Source organism: Neolamprologus multifasciatus, chromosome 19 (genome assembly GCF_963576455.1).
Source record: "Neolamprologus multifasciatus chromosome 19, fNeoMul1.2, whole genome shotgun sequence".
Lineage (NCBI taxonomy): Eukaryota > Metazoa > Chordata > Actinopteri > Cichliformes > Cichlidae > Neolamprologus > Neolamprologus multifasciatus.
The window spans coordinates 4,683,917-4,697,444 of NC_140457.1; the positions used below are offsets into that span (position 1 = coordinate 4,683,917).

General features: G+C 41.5%; 1 protein-coding gene across 1 annotated transcript in view; it reads left to right on the forward strand.

Moving 5' to 3' along the window:
• The window catches only part of LOC146495766 (semaphorin-4E-like), a 14,003-nt gene extending 8,061 nt beyond the window's left edge, over positions 1-5,942 (forward strand). Inside the window, exons 4-15 of the mRNA XM_085143779.1 lie at positions 18-80; positions 192-287; positions 2,188-2,287; positions 2,379-2,489; positions 2,626-2,774; positions 2,881-3,056; positions 4,001-4,151; positions 4,243-4,465; positions 4,545-4,663; positions 4,823-4,989; positions 5,067-5,116; positions 5,234-5,942. Of these exons, the coding sequence (XP_084999905.1) occupies positions 18-80; positions 192-287; positions 2,188-2,287; positions 2,379-2,489; positions 2,626-2,774; positions 2,881-3,056; positions 4,001-4,151; positions 4,243-4,465; positions 4,545-4,663; positions 4,823-4,989; positions 5,067-5,116; positions 5,234-5,658 (1,830 nt within the window). The 3' untranslated portion in view covers positions 5,659-5,942. The remainder of the gene's footprint in view (positions 1-17; positions 81-191; positions 288-2,187; positions 2,288-2,378; positions 2,490-2,625; positions 2,775-2,880; positions 3,057-4,000; positions 4,152-4,242; positions 4,466-4,544; positions 4,664-4,822; positions 4,990-5,066; positions 5,117-5,233) is intronic.
• Positions 5,943-13,528: the final 7,586 nt, after the last annotated feature.

Below are 13,528 nucleotides of genomic sequence, written 5' to 3' on the forward strand. Positions count from 1 at the left end.
ATAGTTTTTTCTTCCAGAATAAATGGGCTGTGAGCTCTGCAGATAAAGACCTCTGTCAGTTGAAGGGCAAGAGTGCTGAGGTATAGTAAAAAGTTAGCAAATATTATCAGCTCTAAGTGGAGGTTTTCACTCCCAAACACAACTTACAGTTTGGGACTTCATTCCTTTATCTGTGTATGGTCTTCCAACAGGAATGTGATAACTTTATCAGGACCCTGCACACAATGGAGGACAGTAAAATGCTTGTGTGTGGGACAAACGCTTTCAACCCTGTTTGTGACTATATGGTAAGTATCTTTGTAAAAGCAAACTTAGAATACACAGGACCAAACGTAAAGAGATGGATATGCCACTAAATCAGGAAAATAAAATATCCAAAATGGAAAAAGAGATGATGAATATATTTCCAAAGACAAGCATCGGCTTGCGTTTCAATTTGTAGCTGGAGCAACAGAGCAAAAATATATAAAATGAACAATTTAGTAGAAATAACGCATAATATTCAAACAGACACCGTTTTATATAGTGTGGGATTTATTTTATTACTGTACATCTTCAACAGTAAAATATTAAACTTCAGGGACTGAGCTGTCATCTATGGTTGCTAAATAGCTTTATAGATAATCTTAGCCTAACTGTTTGTACCATCATTGTAAACAGTCAAAGGAGCTTGCAAAGAAAAGCGTCTGGACTTCTTTAAGTTGCTTGAAGACGTTTCACCTTCATCCGAGAAGCTTCTTCAGTTCTAAGGTCAAATGGTGGAGAGTCCCAGATATAAACCTAGTGGGAGTTTCCCCCCACAGAGGGGCAAAAGGACCCCCTGATGATCCTCTAATCGCCTGAGCCAAGGTGTGAAACTGGGTGTGGGTCCCAATCAGCCAGAGTTTCAGGTGAGTTCATTGTGAAACCTGGCCCCACCTTATCATGCGAATTCCTGAGGTCAGATGGCCCAGGATGTGAGTGGGCGTTAAGGCTTCTGGGAAACTCAAAACTGGATTATAGATGGCAGAGAGTTGGTGTCGTAAACCACCGCCTCTGTTCAAAGATGGTCGCTCACAGTGGACATAGATGCTTCTTTCACTCCTCTTTCAAACCATCTGTCCTCTCTGTCCAAAATGTGAACATTGGCATCCTCGAAAGAGTGTCCTTTATCCTTAAGATGCAGATGGACAGCTGAGTCTTGTCCTGTGGAGGTGGCTCTTCTATGTTGTTCCATGCTCTTGTGAAGTGGCTGTTTGGTCTCTCCAATGTAGAGGTCTGGGCATTCCTCGCTGCACTGTACGGCATACACCACATTGTTAAGTCTGTGTTTTGGAGTTTTCGGGTGAACCAGTTTTTGTCTGAGCGTGTTGCTGGGTCTGAAATGCACCGGGAGCATGACATCCCGATTAGAGGATCATCAGGGGATCCTTTTGTCCCTCTGTGGGGGGACACTCCCACTAGGTTTATATCTGGGACTCTCCACCATTTGACCTTAGAACTGAAGAAGCTTCTCGGATGAGAGGTGAAACGTCTTCAAGCAACTTACAGAAGTCCAGACGCTTTTCTTTGCAAGCTCCTTTGACTACGATGACCTGGATGACTGAGAACCTTCACAGACATCATTGTAAACAGTCATATTGTTTGCAGCATTATATTTATTTATTTATTTATTAAGGAAATATAAAATAAAGTGCTAGTTGGTTATCTTTAGATGAAATCGGAGGCTATTTAAAAAAAAGTTTGGCGGAACAAGGTTATTTAACCTTATTACAGTTCATAATTAGGTATTTTAGTAATAGAAAGTCAGAGATATTGTTTCGATTTTTTTATTTACCTTTTGGCATGAAAATGAATAAGGCATGCTAGTTCACTATTTTGGCATGAAATGAATTACTTTTGTTACTTACAATCACACACAGAGAAAGTGCAGGACACATGAGGAAACCAGCAGGACAAACACTATACACACGGGAGACTAGAACAAATGTGTGCACCTGAACAACAACACAAAAACTCAGCTTGAAAAAATAAAAATGAAAACAAGAAACAAAAGTCAAAAATATGACAAGAAAATCCAATACTACACCAAACCCTGCCATTACTGTAACAGCTTATAGTACTTTGTAAAGTTTAGCATGTAGTGAAAATACCGTCCACACTGATTAATAAAGTGACACCCTTAAACATGATTTAATCTTTTAACAGACTTTAACAAACGGAACTCTCTCCTTGGAAAGAAAAACACAAACAGGTCGGGGGAAAATTCCTTTTGACCCCTACCAACGCTTCGCGACCTTTATGGATGGTGAGTAGCTGTATGTATTCTTCTTCCTTTGATGAATATCAGTCTGGCATAAGAGGAGATTCCAGAAAGCTTTTTCCTCTCCACTCAAAAGGTGATACTTTGTACTCTGCCGCTTCGACGAACTTTCTGGGTACAGAATCGGTGTTCCAGAGATTCGGGCTAAACCCTGTCAAGAGTGAATTAAAACGCTCCTGGTTAAATGGTAATTTTATCTTTCTGGACATGTAACCCAATTATGCACCTCATCATAAGGTGTCAGATACCTGAGACAGATCTTAATAGCTCCACCTTGTAAAACTCTTAACCCTTTGATCTCATATATAAACGGTTTGACCCAGATCCCACCATGATTTCCATAAGCCTCATTGAAGCAAGCAAAAATAGCGGCAAAGGTGAAGATGGCAACGTGTTTCTGTTCTTCTATGAAAATGCTGTGGAGGAACTTCACGGCAGCATCCCAGTGTCCAGGATTGCTCGTGTGTGTAAGGTAGCTACGGTAAACTCATTTGATAAAGAAAATATCATGTTCGTGTGCAGTAAATGTCTTTGTAACGTGGAACAAATGTTACAATTGTTTATGTGTTTGGTTTTAGAGCGACTTGGGGGGCAAAAGGACTCTACAGCAAAAGTGGACTTCTTTCCTGAAAGCCAGACTGAACTGTCCATTTGGAGATGTTGGCTCACCAACTTTGGTCCAGGATGTTTTTCTCCTCTCAGACGAGAATGACTGGAGGAACAGCGTCTTCTACGCCACATTTATCTCCAACTCGTAAGCTGTGTTAATTTGTATTATAGCATCATTATTTTGCATGTACAGTACTGATAAAACCAAAGCAACAGCACTGTAATGACTTCATGAGCCTTTGTTTAATGTTCCAGTGTAGTTTGATTAACTGATTTTGGCGACTGGGTGATGGATGTCCAGATAAATCTATAAATGGTGCCATTTTTAGGTCAAAGTGAATTAATTTAATCAAAATCTTGCACGACAGCTCAGGTCATCTCATCGTAGCTTGCAGCAATTGTTCACTGCTAGAAATATGATGGTGCACCACGTTTCTCTTAGAACTTTCTTTAGTTTGTCACAAAGCCACCTCGTAAATAATCTCAGGATTAAATCACAAGGCAGAGTAAAAGTGAACAAACATAAGAGACAATAAACAACAACAGATACCACAAGCTGGCTGATAATTTTCTCAGAGGTCTAGTATCTCTAAACTAGCTAGCAGAAAAGGAAACAAGTGAAGGTGAAGGTGTATCTCCATTCACAGCGATCATAGAAAACCCTACTTACTGATGAATCAGGGTTAGAGATTTAAGAAAAGGGTGCATGTAAAGAGATGAAGAAGAGAGACAATGACACCACAGTGGAACTACTGAAGACGGATAATTGGCCCAACCACACCTAACAGCTTCAAAGAACATTTCTGTAGCACTAAATTAAGGCAGGCCGAGCATTCCTGACATTACAAGAGTCTGTTTGGAACATTTTCCAATTCTGCAGGGAAAATGTGGTTAATATGAATAATAATATAAAACAGCTCAAGTACATGCTGTCATTACATGACAAAATAAATTTAATTCAGCTTTTTCAAGTGAAATATTAGAATTATTTTCTGAGATAAAACATTTTGTGTTAAGTTGCAAACAAATGCCAAGCAGCGTATCAGCAGTCATATATATACTGTAGGGATTCTTTTGTATCTGTTGCAGGGAGCCCTCCTGTGATTGCAGTCACTCTGCTGTCTGTGCATACAAGCTGTCAGACATCAGCCAGGTGTTTAGTGGGAGGTTTCTGACTGAGTTGGATACTGGGAACTGGGACATATACACAGGAGAGGAGCCATCCCCCTACCCTGGTTCAGTGAGTATTAAGCCAAACTTTATATATTAACTGACTTTTCCTTTTAAATAAAGAACAACACAATCTGACTTGCTTTCTGTCATATACTCAGTGCATTGATGACGAGACGCGTGCCAGCGGCCTGACGAGCTCTTTGGACCTCTCGGACACAACGCTGCTGTTTGTAAAGAACCACCCTCTGATGGAGGGCGTGATCACACCAATGACTGGCAAGCCTCTGCTTTTCAAGCCAATGACGCATTTTTCGAAAATTGTAGTGGACCAAGTCGCGTCACTGGATGGACAACAGCACCTGATTATGTTCGTCGGCACAGGTGCACATTCATCCGTGCCAGTAACAAAATCACACTGGCAGATGAAGCTCCATGATGGATTCATTTCTCTTTCCCACAGATACCGGTTGGCTGCAGAAGGCGGTGAAGTTTGAAGGTGAGGACGGGCGTATCATTGAGGAGCTGCAGCTGTTTAAAGAGCCTCAGCCTGTGGATTTCCTGCAGCTTTCCTCCAAGACTGTAAGGTTCACTAATTTTGTCCGAATGCAAAACTAAGCTGGGAAATCTTTAACTTGAGTTTAATAGCTGTCTTACTCAGCTCTGAGCAGTAGTAATTTAAATACGCTTGTAGAGAGATGGCTATAAACTCGCTTTGTTTGTTTGTTTTTTCCCCTGTAGGGCCATCTGTACAGTGGCACCAGTAATGCAGTTGTTCAGATTAATGTTAGAGACTGTAGCCGCTACACATCATGTGATGACTGCCTTCTTGCCAGAGATCCATACTGTGGCTGGGACCAGATCAGAAGCCAGTGTGCATCGGTTTTTGGTGCATCAAACTCATCAATGTAAGCCAAATTACTGACCATGCTAAAGAGGGAGAGTGCTAAGCTTTGGACTAAATGAAGTTTTCCCCTCCTTCTAGGATTCAGAGTCTCAGTAATGGAGACATCACGATGTGCCCACCCTCTGAGTGTAAGTGCAGCATTCATAGAATTCAGTGCAGGCTGACAAAAACAGATCACTAATTTTTACCATTTACAACAACATGGAGATATAAAAAGCTTTTGTTTTGTTTGATCTGTCCCTCAGCAAAAAAGAAACCTGTCACTGTCTACTTCAACGTCAACATATCTCAGCTCCTCCCATGTTCCCCTGACACCAACCTACCAATCATCTGGTACTTTTCTCACAACGTCCTTCATTTTGGTCCACAATTCACTGTATTGAGTCTGGGTCTCATCATCAGACCTTCCTATTCTGATGCTGGACTGTACAGATGTGAGACAGTAGAAGCAGTGAAGGGCAGAGTCCACAGAAAGACCATTGCTCAGTACCTTGTTAAGGTTCACGACACTGATGCCATTATCACGAACCTGAGGGCTGCTGTTTGCACAATGGCTGCTGTTGTTTCCTTGGTCTCATTTTCCAAAGTTGTGTTTATCATGATTGGATACCTGAAGTCAAAAAAGGAAACACTCGACGTGGCAACGAGAACTGCAACAACCATCAAATGAGGCCTTGTAATTATAAGGAACCAAGCACGTTAAAGATGCATGGAGGAAAGTCTGCTTCAAAGTGGGAAGGATGCTAGCACAAAAGGACACCGGCAGTAGCATCAGTGTTTGTGAGATCTCAGACCGGTCTCTTCTTCTACTCCTCTACCTTTGTTACATTTAATGCAAAAAAGAAAATAAAAAACAGACCATATGAAAACAGTCATAAAATTCCAAACTCAGCATCATTACACCCAATGAAATTGTTACCTCTTGCAAAATACAGTGATTCAATAAAATGATTGGACATTATATTTTGTTGTCATATTTGTGAGCCAAATAGTGCCAGTGACTTATCTTGACTTTTTTTCTTTTTAAATTTCACAGCTTTTGCTACATTTATACTAAACCAAAGTAATTAAATAATAGAAAAACAATTAAATTACAGAAAAACTCTTGTTTTTGCTTTTTTCCCAGTAAGAAAAACAAGTCTGTATAATGACCTACGTGAAAATTTTCCTGCAATTTTGTTTATCGCAGTTTAAGCCCAACGAGTCATGTTGACATATTTGTTTTCATTTAATACAGCAGCATTTGTTTATAATGTAGAAAAACTAAGACCTGTGGCTGAAAGTTCACTTCGCTTTCTTATTTGAAGATATGTCAGAATTAAATTTAAACTTAAGCTTTACACTGACAGAAAGAGGAGTTTCACTGGTTGAGCATTGATGCAACAGCTGTGATATGATGCTATATAAATAAAATTGAATCTAATTGGTCTAATCTAAGTGGGTCTTATGTGGCCCACAATGTCAAATGAGTTTGACATCTCTGCCTCATGATATTTAAGGACTCCACTGTAGATAAGAGACATTAAAATGTTCTTTCAATTAAAAACCTTCAAAAATAAAAATAGAGCACATGTTTCTATGATTTTGTATCTTTGTGTCATGGTCTGGGTGTGTGGCTGTAAAATTCCATTGAAGGTCTGGACCTCCCTGGTATCCACCCATGGGCAGGGCCTACAGCCCCCCTCACCTGAAGCTGATTGAGGCAATCAGGTTGGAGATTTAAGCTGCTTGCTGACACTGCTTCCTCACCAGTTCGTCAACTACCCTATTTACTCCAGGAAAACGCCATCATACTGAACCACTCATCTTGGAAATCTGGTTAACCCACCAGCTCTCGGAATCATCTCCTTGCCTCACCTGCCCTTACACCACCTTGGGACCTTCACCACTCAGGACAGCTGCCACACACCACCTAACCCACCTGGACCGCACCACCTCTCCCTCAACGCTTCCATCTCCCACCTGCACATACTTACCTAATCACCAGCAGCTGCCGTTGCTTTCTTGGACCTGTCCTCTTGCTTGTCCCTCTCCCCTGGCCAAGACCCTCACGCCCCATATATCAAGCCTTAAATCAAGTACTAACGTGAACGTCATTTTGGTGTTAGTTAATAAACCTTTGTTAAACCCTTTACTCTGCCTCCGCCTTGGGTTTCCTGCACGTGGGTTTGATTTTTGGAGCTCGGCCTCCGGCCGTTTTGTGACTCTTTGAATATTTGACTTTAACCAGCGTGCAGGCCTCTTGTATCACCACAAAGTCCACTCTAATCATATGTATGTTGGAAGCTGCTACCATATCGCATTTCTTTTTAAAGACTCAATTAAGGATGATGAGGAAAGCTTTAAGTACCTTTTACATTTCCTCTCACCTGCAATAATTGGCTGAGCTGTTTGATGGCATCATGTATAAAGGAGTAGGCTGCACTGGTTGCTAGCACAGCATAATTCAGGGCACCCTCAGCTTTGTGTGCTCAGTCTGTAGCACAGCATTCAGAAATAATAGCAGCTAGTCCAGCCAGCTGCTGTCTGCAGTGATTATTACTGCAGCTACTGGATGACATATAGCTGTCACTGTGATTACGGCTCCAGTCATTGCTGTGCTTTGGCTGTTACAATTTTGGCTTTGACACAGGAGTTAATGGGTGTGTGCATATGCAGTGATGGTTGGGTTGGGTGAGTGTTAAATTGAAACAGATGTGTGTGCGCTCTTCTGCTGTGCATTGCTAACACACCTGTCACAGAAGCGCTGTAGGTTCGGATAGCAGTACGGGTTATGCCACGTTATCTTACCACATAACTTGTAACACACATGTGGATCAGAATCACAGTAAAAGTCTAGATGAATATTGCCATTCGTGATTCCTAAAGGTCAACTATTCATTTCTTTAAACTTTCTGCCATGTATGTATACGGCTATAACAGTAGCAGTTCATATGAAACATGGCTAAAGTTTCAAATAATGAGCTCAACATTTGTACATGAGCCAAAAAGCTCAGGCTTCCCACTGCTTTAAACACTTCTTTTTATCCTGGATTTTTATCTTGTATAATCATCATGTCAGCTCATTGATCTGCCAAAGGCGCCTAACATTACAAGTGCTAGTAGCAGCAGAATTATTTATTTCCTTGCATGTTGGCACCACACGCCTGTCTGAAATGGGGTTAGGCATCACTCCATCAGCGACTGGCTTGGACTACAGCCACTCTACGGGTATTCATTTTCTACATCAGTATAGTGCAGTACCACCAGCAATGCTGATCCACATGGCTGCCCTCTATGTTGCTTGTTTACATCTTCCTGTCACAAGCAGAGAGGAATTGAGACGTTGGAGCTGGGAATAAGCACTATAGGTCCTCTTTAAGGGGCTTTGTAATTACAGGGACTGGCTTCCAAAATATTTGTCCTTGCATCATCAGTATCCTCTAAAATGAGTGTAAAGGCGAATCCACCCACCCCAGTAGATCAATGTGAAAACAACCTTCTGGGTTTAGATAACAGAAAGCACTTGAGGACATGTACCAGACTCACTTGGCTTCATTAATCCTTCCGTAAGCTGGTCAAATCCATACTTCTCACTAGATGGCAGCATGGGATGTATTTGGAGAAGCTGTGTGTTTTTTATCTGCAGTCGCTGAGGAAAAAGGGGGAGGAAAAAAGAAACAACATTAGTTTTTTAAAGTGGCCTTGAACTGAGCTCTGTGGTGATGGTGTAATTAGTTCTCAGGGGAATGAAAACTGCTCTCTAAATGTCGGCTGGTTCTCCCTTTTCTGTCTGTCTTTTTACTCTCTTTCCCATGTGCCTCTGTCATTCTCTCCTCCACGTCTACACCCAGTGCTTTTTCTATTCCTTCGTCATCGCTTTTCCCGTGCCTCTTGTAGACTTTCTCCCCTCAACTCGAAGGCAGAAACGTGACCGGAATAGTTACTTTTTCCTTTGGGAGCATTTTGTGAAAAGTTAACTCACATATGTGAATAAGTAAATAGAAATATGTTGAAATTTGGAGATGAGAGGAAACATAAACCGGAAAACATTGATTGTTGTCTGTAATTAGACTGAAGCGACTAAACCGGATCTATAAAAGGAAAGATAATTAAATGCCATTGCAAGCACATACATGAAAGACACATTTAGGGACTGCATCTGGGTGTCACAAGAAGTTTTAAGAGAGAACCTGCTGCTAATACTCATCTGTATAACTGTATCTGTAAGTGTGTCCAGTGTTTATGCCTTGAAAAACATCACTGAAGATGAGAGGTTTCCTATTGGCCACCAGCCTAGCATTGATTATTCACAAGTGAAAGCAGATAAGCACTGCATAGATCAGTAGAAGTTCAGACGATACCATTTCCACAGTCAGAAACATTGGCCTGTAAACCACAGTCCCACTCTGATTTCCTCAAATAGTTATTTCAACACACAAAATGAAGAAATGATAACCCCACTTAACATTCTTGGTATACTGCACATATCACTATCATGTGTTAGTATCATTTGCTGCCACAAGATGGCAGTCATGGATAACTATAATGTCCAGTTGAGGCGTAAACCCGAGGGTTTGGAAATAATTATTTGGAAAGTATTGAAATCTGTCAACTACTTTTTTTTAAAAAGAGTGTAGTTGGTCAACTCCAGACTATGTTATCTAAGAGGTTCAGTTGTCTGCCAAGGAAATATGGGAGTCTTTTAGTTTACTGAGTGCGCTATCGTTTGAATAGTTTTGAAAACTGCTCTGAGATCACAGCTACTGCCTTAAAAATAAAATAATTAAAAAAAGACTATGAACAGCTCTCTGTTCTCTGTGTGACATCTTGTTATACTTCTTTCCCACACAGTAGAAAGATCTGCACCTCTGTTAGTTGAGTAACACACCTCTTTGATCTTGGTTTCCAACCTTCTTCTCCATGGGGGGGCTCTCTCTGCATGTAGCATTCTTGATCTGGAGGATTGCTGTTGCAGTGGCACATGACATTTCACTGGTTTCTGTGATGCTGGTCGTGGGAATGGTGTGTAAGGTTGTGATAATGTCTATAAGCATTGTGTTGGAACTTTGTCACTGAGCTGATGGGTGTTTGTGTGTTTAGTCTGGCTGCAGTCTTCATCCTCAGCTCACTTGTGTTCCCATTGTGGTTTGAGTCTTCAGCTTTAATGGTCGATCCCTTTTTTTTTGATGCCGGACCACTGAGGTCCCAGCTGCTTCTTCGTCAGATTGGATGTTGTTCTTCAGCCCATCCACAGATTTGCTGTTTAAAAGGTGGATCCAAATCCAGCTGCTGTGGATGTGCCAAACAAAGGGGTTACTTTGTTAGGGACTGGCTGCACTACTTGAAGCTGATAGGAAGGCAAACATAACCTGAAAAACCACTTGTAACTGAGCTCCACAGAAGAGCATCGCTGAACACAGAACCTGGTGAACCTTGATAGAGATGAGCAGCAGAAGACCACACAGTGTGCCATTCCTTTCAGGTAAGAACAGGAAACTAGCTAAACTGGACAATAGAAGATTGTAAAAACATTGGTCAAAAGAGTTAAACTAAAGTACAAATGCTTTCAAACCTTCAGATGTGCAATCAAGAGCTCTATTTGCAGCACTGTTCAAGTTTACTTCAGTTTGTAGGGACTTGCACATGAGCATGACATGCAAAAACTTTATTCGGGTTTGATGTGAACACATTGTATAGCCTAAGAAATCATCACTAAAATAGGGTATGTTTCGGGGCGTGACAAGGCACTACCACATGATCATGCATAGCCAGTGTTGGGGAGTAACGGAATACATGTACTTGGGGTGGCTGTAGCTCAGGAGGTAGAGCAGGTCACCTACTGATCGGAAGGTTGGTGGTTCGATCCTTGGCTCCTCCAGTCTGCATGTCAAGTATCCTTGGGCAAGATACTAACCCCAAGTTGCTCTCCGATGCATCCATCGGAGTATGAATGTGTGTGAATGTAGTTAAAATAGCACTAAGTATAGATAAAGTGCTTGTGAGAATGGGTGTGATTGGGTGAATGTGGCATGTTGTATAGAGCGCTTTGAGTGCTCCGAGAGAGTAGAAAAGCGCTATATAAGAATCAGTCCATTTACCATTTACCGCCGTTACGTATTTAAAATACAAAATATGAGTAACTGTATTCCGTTACAGTTACCGTTTAAAAAGGTGGTATTTAGAATACAGTTACTTTGTTGAAATAAATGGATTACACGGCGGTACTTTCCTGTTTCATATTGTCGCGGGTCAGGACTGTTTGGGTTTTGTTTGACAGCTACGTTCTGTTGTTCCAGGTGGCAGCGTTACGGTTGCCATGGTTACACGGTGACGCTCTCTCTCTGCGTGTTTCCTGGATGAGAGAGGCCTTTTTGTTGTTGTTGTGCTAAGCTAATAGGCAGAATGCTACAGGTATAGCTCTAAAGAATGTAGCATCATAGGCAGTGTAGTCCGTGCTGCAGGGAGAATGGACTGCCATACACGTTATGTGTCTGTGAGCGAGGGAGGGAGAAAAAGGAAAAGTACGAGCTGTCATCGAGCAAAAACGGGAGCTGGAAGCATGTAAATATAATAATAACCACTGCAGCCAAGAAGAGAGCCTGATGAGCCCAGTTGTAAGTAAGCTATTAAGACTCGACTGTACACCGTGTTCGTGTTTTCCTCCAAAACAATAAGTTCCGTTGGAGCAGCCTTTCAATGCCTCTCTCTGTCTCTCGCTAGCAAAGTTGACCCAGACAACAAAGTAAAGCTAGTTTTCAGCTACGAGCCCGACACAGAACCCACCGTATTAGCCAGAGGTCCCTTTACTACGGTTCGGAGCCGTGGACCTTCAGTAATAGTAATAAATCACATTCATGTAGTTGTAAACAGCATGATAATATATTAAGTAATCCAAAGTATTCAGAATACGTTACTCTCATTGAGTAACGTAACGGAATACGTTACAGAATACATTTTGGGGCATGTATTCTGTAATCTGTAATGGAATACATTTTAAAAGTAACCTTCCCAACACTGTGCATACCCTCATTCATGACATCAGGTTTCAAAGTCCAAGATGGAGGCAAGTGTTGGGTGTAATGTATTCCACAATAACACATTACTATTGTCACGGTCCCCGTGTCTCTCTGGTTGGCTCACGCTGGCTACAGGTTTTGTTGTTGTTGTTCGTTTTTGTTTTCTTTGTCTCTCCTCCTCCTCTCTGCCTGGGTGGAGCTCGTTACGGGCTCTCGCTCTTGGCCCACGCACCTGTGTGATTGTGTCCACCTGCTGTTGATCTGGCTGATTTCCCCAGCTGCTATTTAAGGCAGTGGCACAGAGCAGCTCACCGCTGGAACGTTGAACCTCCTGAAGTCGTGCTCTCGGTGTTATCAAAAGAATCCCCTGTGTGTATTTTGCTGTGGAACTAACGTTAAATTCTGTGTGTAGATATCCCTCTTCTGGACCAAATCACGGGACCTGCCCGGGTGTGGTAGCGTGTGTGGAGTTTTGGAGCGAGTACGGCTGAAGAGGAGTGCGTGTGTGCGGAGGAGCTGTGGCGGTGACTGTTTGGAAGAGGAAGCGTACATCACTGTACATATATATAGCACTGAGGTGATCCCTGTTGTAAAAATATCTCCTTTTGTTCTCAAAGAAAGAACTGTCTGCGCGTGAGTCCGTCCAGTAGCCATGACAACTATTATCACTTATATTGAGAATATAAGTCACTGAACTAAATTCAGTAATTATATTGCAGTTACAATTTCATCATTACTTGGATTCCAAAGACTCTTTAGTTGTCTGCATACCAGGTGGACAGAAAATATATATGTTTTTCTTTCATCTAATTTCACTTTGTATGGAGGAAGTTGGTCTAAAAGTTATAAGGGGTGGACACATGGACATTACTTCACTTTTATTGTATGACAGGATGAGAGTGTGATGGTAAAATGTAATCTGGGTCCAGGACAGAAACAAAAATGTCTATTACGACTCACCACCGATGGCAGTGGTCAGAATGGTCAAGCTGAGGATTCAGAAGGGTTATCCACAAACCAGTGGGTGACATACTATATTCACTGATAACATAATGACATAATAGCCCACTCTTTGCATTTTTAGTTTAAAATCACCCTGGTGTTGACGATGAACGGAGAGGGATCGGCTACTATGAGAGAAACAATATATTCTATTTAAGCACAACTGCTTTATATCACCCACTGCCTTTGTTGGAACGTGAAACAGTGATTCTGCTGCTTTTATCTTTAGCCGTTAACTATAATCCATTAAAAGCAATCACGTATCCTCATATTCTTGCTTATTTTTCTTATTATTTGAAATGTCTTCTAGTAAAGTCTTGAATAATAAAAAGAACACCCACAATTTTAGCAGAATAAGTGAGACTGACAAAATCCCTGTCTGTATTCAGTTTGTGTTTTCCCTCACAACTCGGGACCTTTTATTTCCTGTAACCTTAAAGATGACAGTTAGTGAGCAAACACATGAAACAACCCGTTCTGATACATGTTGTTCACTCCAGCAGTTCACACTGCTGCCGTTGGCTTTCTTCCAAACATTTT